The following is a 22,608-nucleotide window of genomic DNA, read 5'->3' on the forward strand; positions in this document are numbered from 1 at the left end:
TTAGTTTAACCGTAGACATTTTTTATCTGGAATCTTAATATTAAGGAAATGTCAAATAGTGTCACATGTATTCCAGAACTAATCCTTTGACTGTAGCCTTTCACTTTTAGCAGTACAAAATAAATACATGAAAAGTCTCCCAGTCATCCCTTCAATGTAATACAGTATCTGCTTCCTCTAATGAGCTCTGAGGGTAGGAACTGCATTCCACTGCCCCTCAGGACCTAGCTTGCCCCTCACAGATAGTAGGAGGTGGGATTCATATTACTGTAGCTTAGGAGAAGTCTAGGTTGGAGATAAACATGTGGGCATCATCAACATATACAGGCAAACCTTGGAGATATCGTGGGTTTGGTTCCAGACCACTGTAATAAAGTGAATATCACAATAAAAGTGAGTCACATGAATATTCTGGTTTCCCAGTGCATACAGAAGTTATTTATACTGTAGTCTATTAAGTGTGCAATAGCATTATGTCTAAAAAAGCAATGTACATAATTAAAAAATACTTTATTGCTAAAAAATGCTATTATCTGAGCCTACTGGAAAAATGGGACCAATAAACTTGCTCGATGCAAGATTGCCACAAACTTTCAATCTGTAAAAAAACGCAATGTCTGAAAAGCACAATAAAGTGAAGTGCAATAATGCAAGGTTTGCCTGTATAGAAGTCTTTAAATTAAAGTAATGGTAATGGATAACATCAACTAGGGAGCTTAAAGAAAAAAACGTGGAGGTGGTGGGGAGCCTAAGATTAAACCCTGAAGAGCTACAGCACAGGCTGGTTAAGGACAAGGGAGATCTTCATTAAGTAAGGAAATCCTAAAGCTATAAAACAGAAGACAGACATATTTAATTATCTAGAAATTTTTAGTTGTATGGTAAAAGATACCATAAACAAAGCTAATATACAACATATTTGGGGGAAATATTTGTAATGTAGATAACAAAGGTCATAAATACATAAATATGCAAGCGAATGAGAGGACAACACGAATGGGCATACAGAAATAGCCAACAATAGAAACAGACCCACAAGCACTCCAGATTAAGAGTTCATTAGATGTAGAACTTAATATAACTATGTTTAAGATATTCAATGTAATGAAAGACAACTCAGAATTTCAGAAAACAGGAAAATAAAGATAGAGCAGAATTAAAAAAATGAAAGCTGGCATAACTATTAATAGTAGTTAAAGCAGACTTTAAAGCTAACAGCATTACCAGAAATACAGAACATTTTAAAATAATTTTTAAATGGTTCAATTCATCAGAGATATAAATCAACTCTAAATTTGTATGCACCTAATAATATTGACTCAAACTCTGTAAAATAAAAATTGACATAACTAAAATAAATATCCAAAATCACAGTGAGATATTTCAACTTCTACCATACAGGTTAGGCAAACACTCAGTAAAGATATATAAATTAACACTATTTTCAGAATTGATCTAATGAACATATATAGAACACTTAAACTGATAATTGCAGAATACGGATTTTTCACATGCACACTGAATGTCTGTATTTGACCATATTGTCAGTCATAAAAACAAGTCCCACAAATTTGCAAGAACTGAAATTATACAGAATATGTTCTCCAAATGCCATGTAATCAATCTAGAAATCAACAAAATGGTAGAAAATCCATGAGTATTTGGAAATCAATAAATATACTTCTAAATAACCAGTAGGTCATGAAGAAACCAAAATGGAAATTAGAAAATATTTTGTACTGAATGGTGAAAATTTCATATCAAAACTTATGGGATGCAGATAAAGATTTTTATTATAAAGGCTATAACTGACCAGCTAAGTAACCATCTTATAAAATTAGAGTGAAGAAATAACAGCAAAATAGAAGCAAAGTAGAAGGAAGGAGAAATAATAAGGATAAATAGAGAGTAGAAAACATACAACAGGATCAAAAGAGCCAAAAGCTGACTCTTTGTAAAGACTGATGCAATTGAAAAACCTCTAGTGAGACTAAGAAAATAAAGAAAATAAAGGCACTATCCAATACCGAGAATAAAAAAGAAGACATCACTATGGATTCTGCAACATTAATAAACTCAATGCATGAATTATTTATAAAAAAAATTGAAAATGTAAATGAAATAGACACATTCCTAGAAAATTACAACTCATTAGAATGATCATAAGAAGATATTAATATCTAAATATTCCTCTGGCTATTAAGGAAAAATCCAAACTCCAAAGAAAGCATCTGACTTAAGGTCACTGGCAAAATTCTATACATAACCCTTAAACTTATGGGCCAATCCCATTGATGAAAATAGATGGCAAAAATCCAAAATGAAATATTGGCAATCAAATCCAGCGATATGTAAAAAAGATAATACATCACAATCAAGTTGTTCATTCCAGGAATGTAAACTTGGTTTAATATTTGCACATCAATATAACTCACCAAATGAGAAAAAAAAAATGATCATTTTAATATAGAAGAAAAATAATTTGATACAATTCATCCTTTTGTGATTTTTAAAACAATATTACTAGTTTATTATAATGGTTACAAACGAACATACTGATGAAGAGGTCCATAGAGCTATGGTCTGGGTGTGCCCTGAGCGTAGGAGCTTCTGTGCCCGGTGCAGTCGGGATGCGCCAATCCAGAAGCTCCCTTGAGTGATTTAAAAAAAAAGACCCTTGGGAATTGAAGTGTGCTTCCTTAATCTGGTAAAAGATCCAGATTCCAGGGCAAACACTATACTTAATGTTGAAAACTTTCTCTTTGAGATCAGTAAAAGGTTGAATATTGCTTCTATTAAACGTTTTATTGGAATTCCTAACCAGTGCAAAAGGGCAAAAAAAAAAAAGAAAGAAAATGTTGAAGGGAATAGAAAGGAAAGAAGAAAGCTACAATCATTTGTAGATGATATATACAAAATCAAAATAATTTCTAGAGTTAAGACTGATAAGAATGTTTAGTAAGTTTGCCAAATATGTCAATTGTATTTCTATTGATTGCTCTGAAACTAAAATTTTATTAAAACACAATTGTTAGATTTCATCTTGAGTTTCTGACTCAGCAGATCTGGGATAGGGCTCAAGAATTTGCACTTCTAATCAGTTCCCAGATGATGCTAATATTCCTCGTCAGAGGACCACACTTTGAGAACTACAGCTATATATTAGCAACAATAAAACTTAAAATTAAATACTCAGGAATCTAACAAAAGATATACAAGAATATACATAGAAAACTATATATCATTGTGGATATAAATTACAGAGGATTTAAATAAAGGGTACTCCATTGCCATAGATTATAAGAGTCAATATTCTGAAGATTTCACTCCACCTAATTTGTAATTTAATGCAATCCTATTTGAAATTTCAATAGGTTTCTTTCTGTAGATTCTGAAATGTATACAGAGGCATCATTGATAATTGTGAGGAAAAAGCACGGACACTTACGACAGACTCCTGACAGACTCCCTGAGTTTGAATACTGGATCCTGCTTTGTGACTCTGGACAAATGATTTAACCTCTGTGCTTCAGTTTTCTCATCTGTAAAGTGGGAAAGAACAATTGTACCTATCACACAAGAATGTGATAAGGATGAAATATATATAGTTTAGATGTGGGAATGGGAACATGCTAAGTGGTATGTATGCATTTGGTAAGTAAGATAAAATAAAAATAGGGAGATGAAGTCTACTAGATATCTTCTAGAGTCCAGGAGCAGAGTCATGCATATATGAACACATGGTTTATGACAAAGGTAGACCTACAGAACAGTGCAGGAGGATTATTGATTATTTTTCCAAAAAGAGATACTGAGACATATGAGAAAAAACAAAATTTGACCCCACTTCACATAAAAAGCAATTCCAGGCAGATTATAGATCTAAATGGAATAGTTTTAAAAAAATAAAATTTTTAGGATAATCCAGAAGAATATCTTCATGACCTTGGGGTAAGGCAAGATTTCTTAAATACTATGTAAGAAATATTAACCATAAAGGAAAATGATATATTTGACATTAAAATTAAGATTGTTATAAGAAACCATTATGAGAATGATTAGAATTTTCAACACATATGACCAACAAAGGGTTTATATGCAAAATATATTAAGTTCACACAAAAAAGGAAGAAAAAAGTCCTCAAAAAAAATAAAATAAAATAAGTGCCAAGTAACCAAATAAATAAATGGACTTAAGCAGGCATTTCACAAATGAGAAAATCCAAATGACTGACGTTTAGATCCTACCTGGATCCCTGAGAAGAGATGCAGCATTCTGGAGTGAGGAAGGAGAAGAGGCAGACAGAAATGATTGTTGAGCCCATTAATGCCCATGAATCTGCTTTTTCTCACCTCCAGGCCTTTACATATGCTTTCTTTCCTGCTTAGTCTGCTCTTCCCATCACTCCTTTACTTAGCTGCTATCTGTCCTCAAAGACTCAGCTCAGAGGCCCTCTTCTCCAAGAAATCCCAGCTAACAGGGCTATGGAATGGACAAGGCAGAACCAAGAATGCACTGAAGGGGCCTACCCAGACAGGAGACAGGGACAGAGGTCTGGAAAGGGCTTACCTTCCCTGAGATTCCTCCCTGCAGTGGCCTTCAAGAGGTGGAAGCAGGGAAAGAAATGAGTTTGCTCTGAGTTGAGACTCAGCACATTCCCATTCACAGCCTTAACCTAGCCTCTCCCTACTCCACAGGAAGTGAGTGGGGCGATTACTATCAGTTCCATTTCATAAACTAGGAAGCTCAGACTCTAAGAAATAATAAAATAAATACCTTACTCAAAGGTCACAGAGGCAGAGCTGGATTACAAATATTGGCCTCTGTAGCCCAGGGTCTGCCTATAGACGAGAGGTGGATACTCAGGAATTACTTATTCAACAAAGTCATCCTTTGTGTTCCCAGGGCTGATTAGAAACAGATGCCTTCCTTGAGTATGGAACTGTATAGGGTTTTCCAAAACTTTGTTTTGGAGAAATTTGGAAAAGTGCCAAGAGAGGAGCAAAGTGTTTTGGGGTAAGATTTGCTATTGATCAGAACACTTACTAGTGAAGGCACTGAGTAACCAGGCCCTATGCAAGAAGGTCATCCTGCAGTTCACACCTGAACCCATCCAGAGGCTGGCTATCCTCTGCTTTCCACCTCCTCCTCTATGGTTCCGCCAGAGCCCAAGAATCAGACATGAAATTCAGCAAGTATAGAGAAAGCACCTGCTAGTGGTGCTCAGCAGCTACCGAGGATTACTGTGCCACAGTATCCTGGCATCTCTGGAGGGCCGACAGCTGGTGGTGGGTATAAGAAGAGCCATTCTGGACTTGGGTCCAGCACTGTCTGGGGAGGTTCATTTCCCTTTCTTGCTCTTAAAGACATTCACGTTCACTGGTTTGGCATATATTTACCAAGGTCCTCTATGGGCTAAGGAGACCTCTCTGAAAACAGCTGTACCCACTTGTTTACACATTCAAACCCTAACCTGCAACCTGGTGCATGTAACAGTGGACTGATACTGGACAAAAATACCTGAACAAACTGTCCTTCTACAGTCCTATTCCTGGAACTCTCACCGAGTCTAGACCAACCCTGGGAATGTTAAGTTCAAAGGTCAACTCCCAACCTCAGCTGAGTTATTTCCAAGAAACTGTGACCTGTTCTGAGCATCTGCTCCATGGAAGAGAGAACCAAAGTCGTACAGTCGGGCCTTGGCTTGAGTACTGAGTAACTGAAGAGGCATTCTACCGGACCTTTGGGTACCTTCCAAAGGTATGGAAACTTGATGAGGGTACCCTCTTGCCTAAGACTCCCACCAAATTCAAGAGGCCTCCAATACTGCCTGATGGGACTGGAAGGCAAGGACAGAAGTCAAGGAAGAGACTATATGCCTCATAATTACTGAGGTTTGTTTGTCTTGACTTGGCCATTTCTTAAAGAGTCCCAGAGCCAAAGTCGAAAGGTCTGTGCTGCCCATAAAGAAGAGGTCCACACATCCTAAAAGCAGCCAAAACCAGCTCACCCATTTATTTGACTGAGAACATGAAGGAAGACAACAAAATTAAACAATATTTATAAAATTCCTATAGAAAACTCAGTCACAGGGCAAATACTCAGTTCTCTTCCCCATGTCACTGAGGACTGAGAGCTCCCAATAGTCTTTGGAGAATAAGCAGTAGTTTTGCTGGATGTTGCCAGAACTCAGAAAGAGCATTCATTTACACATTCAAACCAGTAGTTCCTATTGCACATATTAACATTATTTGCCATCTAGCACCCTAAATATATGGTACCTCAACAAATAAAGAATTCCATGTGGCATGAAACCATTTCAATTTGAACTGATATCCTTGAAAAATCACATTATTACAAGTTTTAATAAATACAGTAAGAACAGTTGGCATTTTACTAAAATACTGAATTTTAGGTCTGGAGTTTATTCCATAAATAGTTTCCTTTTCACTTGCTTTCTGTCTTGGGTACATTTGCTCAAGTATTATGCTCTATGAAGTGAACTTTTTCATAGATACCATGTATAAACTATATTAATATGTGCCTCATTACAGAAGCATCTGGAAGAAATGGATCATATAGTTAACTAAAAAGTAACTTAGGAAAATGCTCTGCTTTTTGTAAAACACAGGCTAAAGAAAACCAAAAAAAAAAAAAAAATCTTTTTACATAGAACTCCTACTAGTAATTTTATAAATATATATGCAGCATATATATTATATTTGCCTCACCAATAGATTTTCAGCAAATCTGGTTGGGATGATGCTATCAATAAATATCAACAAAAGAATTAATGTTTCCACAGGTTTAAAGAGTTCTTTTGACAAATAATCGTAATTTCAAATCATATTATAACTTGTAGTTTACACAATTTAAAAAGGGAAGATAACTTTAAGTCTCATGTGGAAATTAAGAACAGCCACCAGTCCCCAAATGTGGATAAGCTGGCTGAGTGATAGATAACACTTGGTCACAATTCAAAAAAGAAGTATTTACACCTTTCAATAAAAGTACCAAATACTTAGACTTAAAAAAAAAAAAGAGAGAGACAGAAAGACAAAAAAACAATCTCTAATAGCATTCCTTGGCGTGCAAAGTCAGCAGGAAATGATTATCCATAATGTTGACAGTTTTCATGATGAATCTTGGAAGCATTCAAAAAGCAGAGGGTGGTCATCAGGGATTGTTCAGATTAGGTTCTATGGGATGCCTTGTTCTTAAATGAACTGAGATTCAGAATTTCATTCCCTTTATAACATCTCTGGTAGGATCATGTTCAATTTAGTGCAAGTGCAAAATGAAAACTTAACAAAACCAACAAATACATTAGGAGCAAAGGCTGATCGTTAAGATCTGTAGTCTTTCCGAACTGTGTGGGCCATCCAGTTCACTTTAGTAGTCCAGCTTTCCCTGAGTGCCTCATCAAATTTTTGCTTAAATTGCTTGAGTGCTTCTTCTTCGCTCTTCCCTAAGGCAAGAGAATCCTAAAAATGAAAGAAAAAATCTGATTTTATACATCTTCCGAAGTGACATACAAATGTCAGAGTCTACAGGAGGCCTGCTTGACCTCACCAATTCAGCCACCATCAGGCAATGTGCCTCATATTTTTATTTAAAGGCCATCTGCAAGAGAGAGAATGAACACCAAAGTAGGGTGATAATATGACCTCTGACAAAGGATTTTTGACGATGAAATGAATTTATGATTCCTGCAAGACAACCACTCAGCTTGCCACTACCACTATTAGTTAAGAACTATCTCACAGAAAATGACTTGTTCCATTCCCTTTGAACATTTGAATGAAACAGGCAGGTACAGTTGAGCTCTAGTGTACAGAGAAAGGGATTTGTACCTTAAGATACTGTATATCCTTGACTGATGTGAGCTCAGGAAGCCCTGCAGTCAACATCAGTGCGAAGAGAGTGATGAAGAGATTCCCATGCCGTCGTAAAATCAGATATGCATCCTCACAACACTGGCGGAACCTTTAATTTGATGCAGCAAATCACAAGAGCATGATGTTAGAGGGGAGATAGCAAATTTCATAAAGGAAAACAAGAGAGATATATCTAGACTTTCCATAACAGCTGGAAATTTTCCACTGAACTAAAGGTTTGTTTCTAATTTTTAGTTCTTTGAAAATTGTCCCAAGATTAAAATTTACATAAAGTAAGTCAAGCACTCTAAAATCACACATATCTTTTTCGAAAACAAAACTAAATAGACATTTATGATAAAAGGCAATATAACCACTTAATTTAGGCTTTTAAATCCTATGTGGCAAAAAAAAATGATTATAAAACAAGTGGTAATTAAAATCTATAAGAACTTCTGAACATACTTCTAGATTCTAAATTTGTGGTCTGACTCAAGACTGATTTTTTTAAATCAGTGTCCTTGCTTTTGTACTGCACCTCTTCAAGATGGTCATTCAATTTTATCTCCCTAATTTTACAAAAGAAAAAAAGGAACCCAGAGGGTATATTCTGCAGAAACCCAGGGAGAACTATAAAATGATAAAAGCAATTATTTGGTAAGGCTATAATATGAGTTGGTCCCTTCATATAACATATTTCTAATTATCATAATAGCCCTGAAATTTAATTATATTTGTCCCCATTTGAAGATGAAGAAACAGAGACAGGAAGACAATAATGTGCCTGGAAACATAAAAAGAGCGAGAATTACAAAGAAATGTCCCTGAACCCTGGCTCCCTTACTGTACTCCACACTGAATGACAGCAAAATGCCTGTTTTCAGCATCTCACTATCAAATGTCTTAATAGTTTCAAAAAATTGTCTACGATAGGTAAAAGGTGGTATTCTATTGGAATAAAACAAAGTAACTTATTTTGAATTTCTAGCACTGTTTTTCTTCTCTGAGTATATCTGAACCTCAATATGGATCTGAGAGGCAAATCCCCCAAAAGCCCCCTGTTAACAGACTGACTATCTACCAGACCTAAATATATCAGCAAAGAAATGCTAGTCCAGCTGGTCAGATGAGAAAATGTTTGATATGTATACCCTTGACACAAAGGCAATACTCACCGGCCAAATTTTTCTGTGTTTCCTGTTTTTCCTTGTTGAATCACATGAATGAAATCATAAGTAAGAATAAAAGGCACTCGTTCCCTTTTAATGCCAAATTTAGACTTGAAATTTCCAAGAATATGTCCAAAGTCAATGTGGAAGAGCTGGAAAACAAATGAGATTCAATTTCCCTTGTTTTTCTGATGGGTTCCAAATAGAAAGGCAAGGTCTCAGCAGTCCTAAATCCCCATGCACAACAGCCACCCTCATCTGAGCCCTTTTCTCTTTATACAGCTTACCGGGCCATGTGGGAAGAGACTATATCTTAAATTCACACATTTTTTTAGGTTTCACTTTCACTACTGTGTACATACAGTTTAATATCAGGGTTATTCAATAATTCAATAATAACCTTGATATTAATATCAGGGTTATTCAATAATTCAATAATAACCCTGATATTAATATCAGGGTTATTCAATAATTCAATAATAACCCTGATATTAAACTGTATGTACACAGTAGTGAAAGTGAAACTTAAAAAAAAATTCAAATAATAAACATGTCTGATTTTAAAAAGTCAAATAGTTCTATGTATAAAACTATTGTTTGTATAAAGCTATTTCTACATCAATAGTTCTACACATAGAAACATAACAAAAGAGTATATTCTTGCCCTGCCAGCTCCCTCATCACCTTGAGTGCTACTACTTAGAGGTAGCACTCTTTCACATATTTTTCCTGGTACTGGTCTACATTTTTCAAAATAATAAATCCATACTTATTTTTTACTTCCTAATTTTGGATTACTATTCTTACTATGGAAGGTAAGGATTTAGTACTTTTGTGCTAATGCAATGCTACACAATGTGGCACATTATATTATAATTTCTGGTTAAATCAATATTCAATGTTTATATTGTTCAGACTATATAAATACATTTCAAAGCTAAGCGACAAGGTAGTGGTATACTAAAATTATATTTCTTTTTTTGGACTTAAGAGTTCTATGGCTCCATTATTATTAATTCTTCCCCAAATCTTCTTAAAATCTAAAAATCATTTTCAGAACATTTTCCCACATGGTCAGGTAATCTATTAGTTCCTGTTTGGGTTGGTTGTTCTCTAAGCCTGGTGTACAACCATCATCCTGGGCTCTTCCTTCAACTCTTATCCCAAGTCCAATATCACATTCTCTTTGATTTAAATCAGGGTTTCTTAATATTGAAATTACTGACATTTTGAGCCTGATAGTTCTTTATTTTGAGGTTCTGTTCTGTACACTGTAAGACTTTTAGCAGCATCCTTAGGCTCCACCCACTAGATGCCAACAAAACAGCTCCCTTCCCAGTTATGACAACCAGTAATATCTTTAGACATTGACAAATGTCCCCTGAAGACAAAAGCACCTCAGTTTAGAACTACTGGTTTAGACCCTTGTTTTGGTGGATGTCCTTATTCTGGCAGTCCCCTTAGAACATATGCAGAGGGGAGACAGCTTTTGAGATCTTGTATGTTTGAAAATGTCTTTATTCTACCTTTATACTTGATTCTTAGTTTGGTTAGAATTCTAGGTTAGAATCATTGATTCTCAAAATTATGAAGGCTAATTTTCACCGTCTTAAGTTTCCAATGTTGCTATTGAGAAGCCAAGTCGTTCTGACTCCTGAGCCCTGGTTATATGGACTGCTGGGTCTCTGGGAAGGTTTTTACACCATCTCTTTATGCCTGATGCAATGAAATGTCATGAAGGGCCTTAGTGAGGGTCTTTTCATCCACTATAAGGGAACTTTTGTGCTCCTTTGACTGGATATTCACGAACATCAGCTTCAGGAAATGTATTTGTATTATCTGCTTAGTAAGTTCTTTCTCTTCCTCTTCTGTTACTTCTTTCTGGAACTCCTCTATTAGGCTGATGGTATACCTCTCTGGACTGATTCACTATCATTACTGGATTCTCTTTCTTCTATATCAGATATTTTAGTTCTTTTTGGGATATTAAGAGGCAATACAAAGCATGATGGCTAAAAAACAGAATCTGAGCCAAAATACCAGGATTTAAATCCTGGTATGTACACTTTCTGTTGCCTTGATTTTCTCACCTGTAAATGGGGATAATACTACCAGTTACTCTGTAAGGCTGTCATGAGGATTGAAGAAGTTAACTAGAACTGTGCCTTCCACAAGTTAATAGTCAATAAATACTAGCTCATCTTTAGTTTAAACTTTTATTCTTCCTTTTAATTTCCAAGAATTCTGTTTTCTGAGTTTTTAAAAGTAGAATACTATTATTTCTTAATAGATGCAATGTCTCATTTGTTTTGACTTTTTAAATCATCCTCTGTTTACTGAAATTACTTTGTTTTCCCAAAGCTCTTTTTTTTTCCCTATTTTGTTTTGGTCTCTTTCATAGTGGAGGTTTCCCTCAAATGTCAGCTAATCCTTGACTGACCACTCATATTTAAGAATGAGTCACTAAAAAAACTGAATAAAAATTCTATGTACTGGTAGGATTGTTGATTGGTGGGCTTACTTGCAGAGTGACTGGGGAGAGACCTCAATTGTCAGGATGTGCAGGTCTTTTCACTGGTAAGAATCAGATTTTCTTGAGAAGAATCACCTAGACTCTTGCTGAGGGTGGCAATATACACCTGGTTGCTAGTGTTCTTGGAGCAAAGCAAGTGAAAATCGCTAAGAATTTTACCATTTATGCCAACTTTCACATCATCCCCATTTTTAATATGGCACCTTTCCCTCGGCTTCTGTAGAACCTGGTGCCCCTGAGTCAAAAGAATCCACTTCATCTACCTCCTTACTGGAGTTGGGAAGGAGACTTAAGCATCTAACTGCTCCATATAAAAACTGCCAATCGAGCCTATTTTTCAGCCTCCTCCCCTAGCTTTGCCTTCTGCAGTACCTTGTGCATCTGATGCCAGAGCTTTACTTAGACTGACATACCCCTCTAAAAGTACACAAACTTCCATTTTCCTCAGCTATGCTAAGTCATTGACACTTTTTCATCATGTCTTCTATTATCCCCAAATCTGTCAGTGTCTTTCTCCTACTGTGGCCTCTTTTCCTATTATCTTCAATTTCTTGGACTTATATATTTTATTCCTTAATATCATATTAGAAGAATATCAAGAAAGAATAACGAAAAATTTATGTGTTCAATCTGATTAACCAGAAGTCCAAGGGAATCCTTTTAACTATAAATAAAAGGTTCAACTCTCAAAGCCCAAGCCAGAACTACCCAGATCTCCCAGCAGGTTTAAAACTCTGGGTACTATCTAGAGCCAGAGTTCACAGTGACCTAAAGATTTTCATTCTGGAGTGCCTCTCATGGCAGGGAATTCCAAGGGTAGCTACTGAAAAATTATCCCAACTATCTCATCTGTCTTTGCTTAATATAAAAGAATTTACAAAGCAAATATAAGTCACTCTGAAAAATAAAAAAATTTTCATTTGAAAACTAAGATCTTCTTCAAGAACCTAGTCTGGTTCTGTAGCTACCCCAAAATGTTATTATTCATACTCCATTTCTCCTTACTCCTATATATGATTACATTTGATGTTCTAAAAGATAAAATGGCTCAAGTGAGGCTCATCTCAACTTTTTTTTAAGCACTGGTTATCTTATTTAAAGTCAACACTCCTGCATATCATTTGTTTCTTCTACTCTTAGGTACTAGTGTCAAACAAACAAACAAACAAACAAACAAAACGATTTCTTATACTGAAAGAATAGGTCGCTTTTAAATAAACATAATATTTTCTAAACATTTAAATAAATTCTTATCACCTAATTTTAAGCAAACAAAACAAAATATGAAGCGGATGGTATGTGAAATGAGGGATAGGGAAATAAAGACAAATACGTGACTGAGAATCACTAAAGAATCTGCTTGAGTTTCACAAGAGACTGTACTGAATGTAAACAAGCATGACTGAAGCCCTTGGTAGACTCTGGGGAACAGCTTACCTGGCCATTTTTTTTTACCATGATGTTGTCACTATGTCTGTCACCAATCCCAAGGACATAAGAAGCTACACAGTAGCCAGCACAGGACAGGGTAAACTCTTCAATGGCTCGGTCCAGGTCATCCCTGAACAAGAGAAAAAATAGAAGCAACAAAGGTTTTCAGCCTCCAAATGTGAGATGAGACCCAATCCACACTTGTTTCCTTTTTAATTGTGAGAAGAACTACAATACAGAGCTGATAAAAACATGAGGAGAACATGCTGGATCAGCCAAAAAAGTATGATCATCACAGGAACTGGGCAGAAAGGAGTGAGCAGGCTAGGCTGGCTCTAAGATATCAGATAACTGGAACTCAGCCATTTACTGATGTGTCCTGGGGGTCATGTTTCAGTGGGGATGGGGTAGGTTCATATGCATAGAAATGAGAGGAGACCAATAGCTTTGCTAGATAGTGCTGGGGCTTTGGAATATTTTGGTCAGTTTTGACCTATGACTTGAATTCCATATTTAAGAGTTAAGTATTGCAGTTCCTATGATTCAAGTCACTGACTTAAATTAGAATGAATAATACAAACCCTTTAGAAACAAGGCACCAAGATCAAAATTTGGAAACTGATTCTCACATACAATTAGATTTTGCCAATGATAAAATTTAAGAATGACATTGAAACGTTTAGCAAAAAATATTTGCAGAGCGTTTTCCCCTCACTGTATAATTCCGTAATTTCCTATGTATTAAGGCCTTTCCAACACAATAACCATAAAAAACACAGTTCCAAGCACTTTATTTTTTTAATTTAGAGATTACTCTACAAACTCATTTACTTCCATTGCAAAAAACTACTGAGAACTTAAGTTACAGAAGTTGATGCATTTAAACAAAAACTTACATGTTATTTTGAAAATACTTAGATTTTAACTACTGCAGGGCTCTGAAATTTGATCTAGACAGCATAGAATTCAATGCTAATCATTTGTAAGACTTTAGGAAAGTCTATTTGTCATTTTGCTCTAACCTGAAATGAAACAATAAATAACACTAATATTTCTTTTAGGACACTGATGGTTCTAATTGGGAGAACAGTTATATTCATCCATTTGTTCAAAAAATAATAATAATGAAACAAAATTAACTAACCCAGAATTGTATTCTTTAAGCCAGTTCAGAAGGGCATCTTTATTGAAGGCTGCTGTAGCAGCCACGTTGCTACTGTTCAGCTGAATGTCAGCAATTGTTTCAGAGGTGCTCACAACTTCAATGAGGCCAGAGCGATCTCCTGTTGCTAAACATCCATAAGGCAACATTCTGAAAGGAAAAAAATGGGCATAAAGAGTCACATGTGTATCACTCACAGAAACATTAACAGGGTAAGTTTTTTCTTTGATTTTTTAAATGCTTCATTACTGTTGACACCCTTGCCATTATCATACTATTGTCATACGGAACAGTATGAGTTCTACCTTCTGTTAGGAAAAAAATCTCTTGGCCAACAGAGTAATTTACTAGAATTCCAATGTGCCAGCTACGTTTATAATTTGTTATCTAGTTGTCCTGGTGAACTATTCTATTTGTTTGTGTAGGTAAACAAAAGCACATCAGATAAAAGAAAAAAAAGTATTTCACGTTTACTTTAAATTTTGAAGAAGGGTACCACCCTTTATGGAGCAACTAACAGGTAACACACAGCAGTCTAAGCACTTCACATTACCTTGATTAATGGCAACTCATCCTTCCCAGTGTTCAAACCCACAACCTTAAGGTTATCTTTGACTCTCTCATGCCCAACGTTTACCTATCTTGAAAACGTATACAGGGTCTAAGTACTTCTCTGCCTCTACCCTTCCTTCTGCTACCACCCTAGTCCAAATCACCATCAACCCTTACTCGATTATTCAACAGTTTCCTAATTAGTTTCCTTAATTATAGTCTGTTCTAGATTCAAGAGCAACATAATCCATTTAAAATGTATTATGTCATTCTCCTGATCGAAATGTCTGCAGTGGCTTCACCTCTCCTAGTATCCTCCCCTTGCTTACTTTGTTACTTGAAGTTGTTATTACTACACTGGCTTCCCTGCTATTCCTCAAATGTATCAGGCATAATACTCCTGTATTCCTTTATAGGTGTTATTTTCCCTGCCTGGAACATTCTTTCCTTTACATGGTTCACACCCAAACCTCTTGGAAATCTTTGCGGAAATGTCACCATCTCAGTGAGAAATTCTCAGATTATCCTATTTAAAACAGCAACACTATCTGCGACACAATACTTGCTATCTCTTCCCTGCTTTATTTTCCTCTATAGCCCTCAATACTATCCAACATCCTGCACATTTTATTTATTTATTGTCTGTTTCCACCATTAAGTTGTAAGTTCCAACAGGCAGGGATGTTCTGTTCACTGCTGAATGAATAAACAAATTTAAAAACAAAATCCCTATAAGGTTAAGTTCCCAGTTTTACAAATGAGAAACAAAAGTAAGTTCCAAAGTCATACATTTAACCAAGTGGAAAATCCAACACTTAGAACTACGTCTGTGTGGCTCTACAACTATCTTTTTAACCTAACACAGTCTCCAGTGTCACTGACTACATAAGAAGACACTCGGGCTGCTTCTCTTGCAAAATAAGTTTTGCCAAATTGATAGGTAGCGTTTTGCTTTGATTTGCATTTATATGATCCCTAGTGAAAATAAAATTTTCCCTAGATCTCTTTTAATTATTTTAAGAATTTCTTTTGTGAATTAGCTACTATATCCTTCACCTACTAGGGTTTTAAACATTTTCCTTAGTGATCTATATGAGTTATTTATATATTAATAATATTCTTTTCTCATTTTCTCCAATTTTTAAAAACTGTATTATTAGAGCAACTCTAAAATGGAATAAGATACCTTGGGCAGTTCACATAAAAGTCAGGTAACTACGGGAAATGCAATGGATGGAATTCATGGATTCAATAAATATTTGGGTGCAGCTATGTGTCAAGCATTGTGTTAGCTGCTAGTGATACAGAAATGTGCAAAATCGCCAGCCTCTCACTGAGACAAAGCACAAGTGCACAGTGTACTACTATATATGATCTTTGTATGAATGAGAAGTGCCATGAGAACATGTTAAGAGTTAAGAAAGATCTCCATGAGGAGAAAGGTCAGCATGGCTGCAGGAGAATACAAGGAGAGCACAAAAGCAGGGTGAGGACAAGAAACAATCAGCGTTGGAAAGATCATGCAGGGCTTTATGGACCACGTAAAGGCTTCTGTCATTCTCCCAGAAGCACTGAAAAAGCCTTTGAAAGACTTTATGAAAGAGTGTGCACGTGCGTATGTGTACACATGTTGGAGGTAACGTGCGTGTTAGTGCATATAATAGTCAGATAACACATAACAATCACATAAAAGAGGTGAGTTTTGTGAAGCCGTTCCTAAATTTCCTTCCAACAAATTTACGCCTCTTTAAGCATTTTCCTAGTTCTAGCAAAATAAGGGTGGGAGCAGAACTGTCAAACTACATGCTGGCAGCCTGATATACCAACAGACTGCTTTACATCTTCACTATTAATTTGTTTATCCTTTTAAAATAGTACCCTTCAATAAGAAAGATAGTTACAGAGCATGAAAGGTTTTTACCAACACCTCTATCCTTATCGTGACACAACACATGTGAAGTAAACATTGCCCAATTAAAGTGCACTTTGGCTCACTTTCCTGCCTCTTCTCCCACTCCACTTGCAGCCAAACCGGGCAAAAGTCCAACAACTTCCTCTTCAAAAGTAGACAACGATGAAAGCATTCAGTGTCTTGAGAATGGAACACTCACAATGGGAAGGAAAAAACATTCTTGTCAGATAGACAGTTTGACAGAAGTCAAGATGGGGACAAATCCTGACCATCTTACATGGGCCCTCTTTGCACTCAACTTCTACACTTCTTACAAAGGCTGTGACAACAGTAATGTTTACCTTCCTTTCTCAGACTCACTGATGCAAAGAGTAATTTGTTACCTTTCCACTAAAGCAAGAATTAAAAAATAAATTCTACAGTGAGGAGCAGCCCTATAACCCTGCTCTCAATTTCTATCTTCTTTTTTCATCCCTCTGAGACTATGGATATCAGTGTCATTAAAGAACTCCTGCATAGCTCTCTTAAAAGGGAAGTAAACCCCATAGCAACTGAGATGTAAAGTCAGCTGTCCAAAATTTAATGTCACATGTATTTATGGGAATGGAGGGGTGGAAGGATGGATGGGCAGGGTGTCAAATCTACCAAAGGCCAGATAGATTTAAATGTTGAAAACATATCAGACTTGACAGAAAAGGCTAACTGCCTATTATTTGTTGACTGAAGAAGGTCAGGGTGTTCTAACATATTGATGGCTTATAAATGTTCTTTCATTTCATTTGGAATAAAAGATGCCAAAAGAGTATTTTGAGACATCACGGAAAAATGAAAATGAGAAATATGCATTTTCATTTATCCTAAAATGGCACTATTATAGGTACTAAAATATTGTGATCAAAGTAGTAATGTACAGAAGGAACATCAGACTTGAGATTGAACTTAAAACAGTGTGTGCTATGTGACCCAGTTTAACCTGAACAACTGGCCAAAAACAAAACAAAACAAAACAAAACAATAGGAAACACTGGAGTATGTATATTTATAGAAACAGTAAAAATGTTTGGTAAGAAAAAGGTATTAGTTTGAAAATGAACTCAAAAGAATTAAAGTCCTGAATATTTTTTTAAACATGAGGTCAGAGTACAAAAAGCAAGCAAAGATCTCACAAGACAGACAAGTTCCTTTTTCTTGTCAGACACACATTGCTTCCTATTAGACAGATAATAGGTTTATTTCTAGCACTCTCACATGTGGCTGCCTCCTTTTGCCTGAGGTCACAATGAACTTCATTTGATGCTAAATGTGCTTTACATTTGAATAGAAAGTAAAATCAAAACTAAGACAAAAGAATTTGGTTGGAGTTAAGCTAATGGACCTAAGGGCAAAGTCTTCAGCTCAGCCTTTTATAACTAAGTAAGATTAATCATATTGGCCTGAATCTGCTTGAAGCAAAAGGAGACCACTGTGTAGCTTATGTGCTAAACTTGGAAAGAATCAATGAGTTATTAGCCTAAGCTTGAAAAGTTCCCCCCATTTTTTATGGTATAAGTCAAGTGAAAACATTTTTGTCTGGGTTTACCTTTTTCAGAAGGGTCTGTAAACTTTTGCTGGAATGAGACCAATACTAAATATTGTAGGTGCTGCAGACTATTAGGTCACTATTCAATTCTGTAGTTAACAGCATAAAAGCATCCATAGATAATATATAAACAAATAGGTTGTGATTGTGTGCTCATAAAATTTTATTTTTAAAAAAGCCAGCCCCCCCACACCCCTCTGGATTTATGTTTCTCAGGCAGTTTCTCATAATCACCCATTCCTCTTATCTATGCAGTATTTCTTGAGTGAGTGGTTGACCAAACAACTTGCTACCTATTCGAAACTACTAATTCCATTTTTATATGGCTATATTAGAAATTCCTCCTAATTTTTTTTTAAAAAACACTATCATTTACTGTGTTCAAATGGTTCTTTTTCGATGAACTATAATCTTTCTTCCTTACTCCAATCACATCTTCAATCCCATGAAAGGAACAATACCCACAGAAAACTGTTCTTTCTACTTCAACAGCAAAGTAGAAGTTTATCCTGGAAGGATCTAACACTAGAAAACCTTCCTTGAGAAAGAAAGAGAAAGAGAGAAGTGGGGAGGGGAAAGGAAAAGAAAGAGAAAGAAAAGAAAGGGAAAGAAAAGAAAGGAAAAGAAAAGAAAGGAAAAAGAAAGGAAAGGAAAGGAAAGAAAAGAAGAAAAGGAAAAAAATCACATATTTTGGGTACCAGAAAACTTTATTACCAGATATGTCTTACCACAATTGTTTTCTCACTTTGGTTAAATAATAGAAAGATGACATCAAGCTTAGAATCTGACAGGGTTGGATTTGAATGTAGCTCTGCAATTTAATATCTTTACAACTTTGATAAATTGTTTAAAATCAGTTAAATCCTAATTTTCTCATCAGTTAAAAAGGAACAACACAACCTCATAGAGTTGTAAAGATTACATGACATGACACATGTGAAAAACCTAATACAATGCCTGGTTTAGTCAATAAACAGCAACTTAAAATTTTAAGTTTAAAAAAATTAAAAAATTAAAATAATTCAAGCATAATCAGGAAATGCTTATAATCTGACAGGGATAATGTCAATTACAACTGTTTCCAGCCACTTTATGGACTAAGTTGCTACAGACACTAAAACATATTTAAAAAATGATAGGTAAATAAAGTCAAAATGTTTTTATAAATAATTACAGTTAATAAAGAAAGGAAACCTCTAGGTCCCAGAAATACAGAGATTATCCACGGTAGTGGCCTAGAAAGTTACTGACTTGGTTGACATTTTAGCTCCCATGAGAAAAGAGACATAGTCTTGAGCCTATGAGAGGCAGGATCTGGACCTGAGATCCTACACAAAGTGGGATGTCTCTGAAAGAGCAGTCAAATGTATGAAAAGAGAACTACAAAATGTCTGCTTACAAACTAGAGCATATGGCATGAAAGTTTGCCATTTACCCTGGGTACTAGTGAGCAATAAAAAGAAGTTTCAAGAAAGTGCAGAAACTGAAAAAACCTCACATTCTCATGAGATCCTATAAGGTATGAGGGCCTAAAGGCAAAGAGTTAACATAAAAACTGGTTGATTGTGTATAAAAACCTTGGGGAACAGCACAAACTAAACACAAACTCATTTTGGGGGGATACTTTCACACCCTAGAGAGCAAAACACTCTCATAAAAAAACGCTACCCCCACCAATAATCAATTCAAAACCAAATATTATTAACTACATAAGGAAATGTATAAGATTAAGCAGATAAAAGAAAAGATGCCAAGAGACAAAACAGAGCAATATGAAAGAGATTCTAAAAGGATGAGACATGAAAAAGAACAAAGTATTTAAAAAGTACAATATTAAAAAAAAGGCATACAGAAGCAAAATCAAATAAAACTCCTATATAAATATAGTCATTGAAATAAACACACTACATTGAATATGCAAGAAACTTGACAATGTTGAAGAGATAATTAGTGAACTGGAAGACAGAATACAAGAAACTATAAAGAATGTCACATAAAGATAAAAATATAGGAAATAGAAAAGATAGGTTAAGAGATATGCAGGACAGAACAGGAAAGTGCAACACACATCTATTAAAATTGCAGAAAAAGATGGAGAATGGGAGAACTACAATGTTAAAGAATATGAATACATTTTGTAGAAACTAAAAGATGTGATTTTCTTTTATTGAAAAGACACAATGAGAATGGGGAAGGAAAAATAAACGAAAAGAAATCCACACAGGGACAAACTGTGGTAAAACTGCAGAAACCAAACACAGATTTTTTTTTTTTTCTGCAATGGAGTTAAAAAATGAGATTATTTAGATTGACAACAGACTTTTCAAAATTAACAACAGAAGTCAGAATACAGTGTAATGTCTTCGAGGTTTCTAAGAAAAGCAGCTATCAATTTAGATTTTTAAATTCTATAACCAGGTGATATCATCAAAAACAGGAAGTTAAGAACTTCTAAAAATCCACTCTTCCATAAAAGCAACAAGAAAATTGGCAAAAATTTTTCAAAATTAACTATTTCAGTAACATGAAAAAATACCAGAAAGACTTCCGGTAATCTGGGGAGTGTTTATTGAAGAAAAGAGCTGTATCTCAGCTGTGTTTTACCATAACCTATTCCATCGCCTCCACCAATCAGCAATCTTAAAGACAGGTCAAGTATCCAATCAGAGGAAGTTGACAATGAACAGTCCACAATCATGGTGAAAATAGCAATCTCATAACCAGTAGAGGGGGCAAAATGGAGTTGGAAGTTCTTCAAAGCCCCATTTCTACATGATTGTCATTCTTTGAATTCTCTAGTGCTTCCCAGGAATACCCCAATCACAATTGTTTCATTGACCTGACTTAAACTTCACCATGTGCGAACTGCCTTTTACCTGGGGGTGTTTCTTGAAAATAATCAGAATCAACTGTTTAATATTGCAGTTGTCTAAAGGATAAATAATAGTTGGGGCAAACAATAGACAACTTAACCAAAAAGCTTAAAAGGAGATGCCAGAGAGTGACATGTCCACAGGGTACAATGAAAAACTCCAACATATTCATATAAACCTAAAAGGCCATTTGCATGCCCTGGGTTATGCACAGGTACTGGAAAGAACTTAGGAGACCCAAACTCTCACCTTGCTAACTTTGAGGCTTTGCACAAATTAAAGCTAAGGCACAGTTCTGAACTACCTGGCTGATTGCTGAAGGCATGCCCCAGCATCGATACACAGCCCCTGTGTAAAGACTGGAAGACATGGATTCCAGGCATTTAAAGAACTCTATATTAAATCATTAGCTGAATAATTAACTAACCAAGTAGAGAAATCAATGACAACAAATGGCAAAGAATATATATCTTACATATTTAGTTCAAAAAGTCACTAAATAAACAAACAGCAACAATAAAAATCCTCAGAATCTGATTTTCAGAGTTGCCAAATTAAAGTGTTAGTTTCAACAACAAAAAATCATGAGACATACAAGGAAACAAGAAAATATGACCCATACACAAGAAAACAGCACCCTATAGTGTCTGAAAAAACTCAAATTAGACAAAACATATTAGACAAAAATTTTAAAACATCTATTTTAAGTATGTTCAAAGAACTAAAAGGAACGATGTCTAAAGAACTAAAGAAAAGTATGAGAAGGATGAATCATCAAGTAAGACTAGCAATAGAAATTATTAACAATGAACCAAATAGAAATTCTGGAGTTGAAAAATACAATAGCTGAGATATAAAATTCACTAGAGGGACACAAGAGCAGATTTGAACAATCTTAAAGAAAGAATCAGCAACCTTAATGACATGTCAAGTATCCAATCAGAGGAACAAAAGAAAAAAAATAAAAAATGAACAGAGCTTCAGGGAAATGTGGAATACCATTCAACATACAAACAAGAACATAACAGCAGTCTCAGGACAGGAAAAAAGAGACAGAAAAAATATTTGAAAAAAGAATACCTGAAAACTTTTGAAATGTGATGAAAAACAATAAGCTACACATCTAAGAAGCTCAACAAATTCAAAGCCAGATAAACTCTAAATAGGATTAGACACATTATAATCAAACTGTCAAGATTCAAAAAATGAGAATCTTGAAAGCAGCAAGAAAGATAACATTACTTACAGGGACCCTCAATAAAATTAACAACTGATTTCTCATTAGAGGCCAGAAGGCAGTGGGATGATTTATTCAAAGTGCTACAACACTGGTGACTACAAATTCAATAACTAGTAAAACTATTCTTAAAAAACAAAGGAGAATTAAGACATTCTCATTTAAATAAAAACAGAAAAAACAAAAGCTGGAGGACTCAACTTTAAAACTTGCAAAACTTCAAAACTTACTGCAAAGCCACAGTAACCAAGATTGTATATAAAGAACATGTAGATCAATGAA

General features: G+C 35.3%; 1 protein-coding gene across 3 annotated transcripts in view; it reads right to left on the minus strand.

Annotated features, from left to right (window-relative positions):
• Positions 1 to 5,984: 5,984 nt before the first annotated feature.
• PIK3CB (phosphatidylinositol-4,5-bisphosphate 3-kinase catalytic subunit beta) overlaps positions 5,985 to 22,608 on the minus strand; it is a 174,216-nt gene continuing 157,592 nt past the window's right edge. For 2 of the 3 annotated variants that reach the window (XM_039837280.1, XM_039837279.1), the window contains 5 exons: positions 14,156 to 14,323; positions 13,018 to 13,141; positions 9,054 to 9,199; positions 7,855 to 7,987; positions 5,985 to 7,485 (listed from right to left, as the gene is read on the minus strand). In XM_039837280.1, coding sequence (XP_039693214.1) covers positions 7,348 to 7,485; positions 7,855 to 7,987; positions 9,054 to 9,199; positions 13,018 to 13,141; positions 14,156 to 14,323 — 709 coding nt within the window. In that variant the 3' untranslated portion in view covers positions 5,985 to 7,347. The remainder of the gene's footprint in view (positions 7,486 to 7,854; positions 7,988 to 9,053; positions 9,200 to 13,017; positions 13,142 to 14,155; positions 14,324 to 22,608) is intronic. The other variant, XM_039837278.1, reaches the window with a different exon arrangement.

This window comes from Pteropus medius, unplaced genomic scaffold (assembly GCF_902729225.1).
Source record: "Pteropus medius unplaced genomic scaffold, Ma_sr-lr_union100, whole genome shotgun sequence".
In the NCBI taxonomy this organism is placed as follows: domain Eukaryota; kingdom Metazoa; phylum Chordata; class Mammalia; order Chiroptera; family Pteropodidae; genus Pteropus; species Pteropus medius.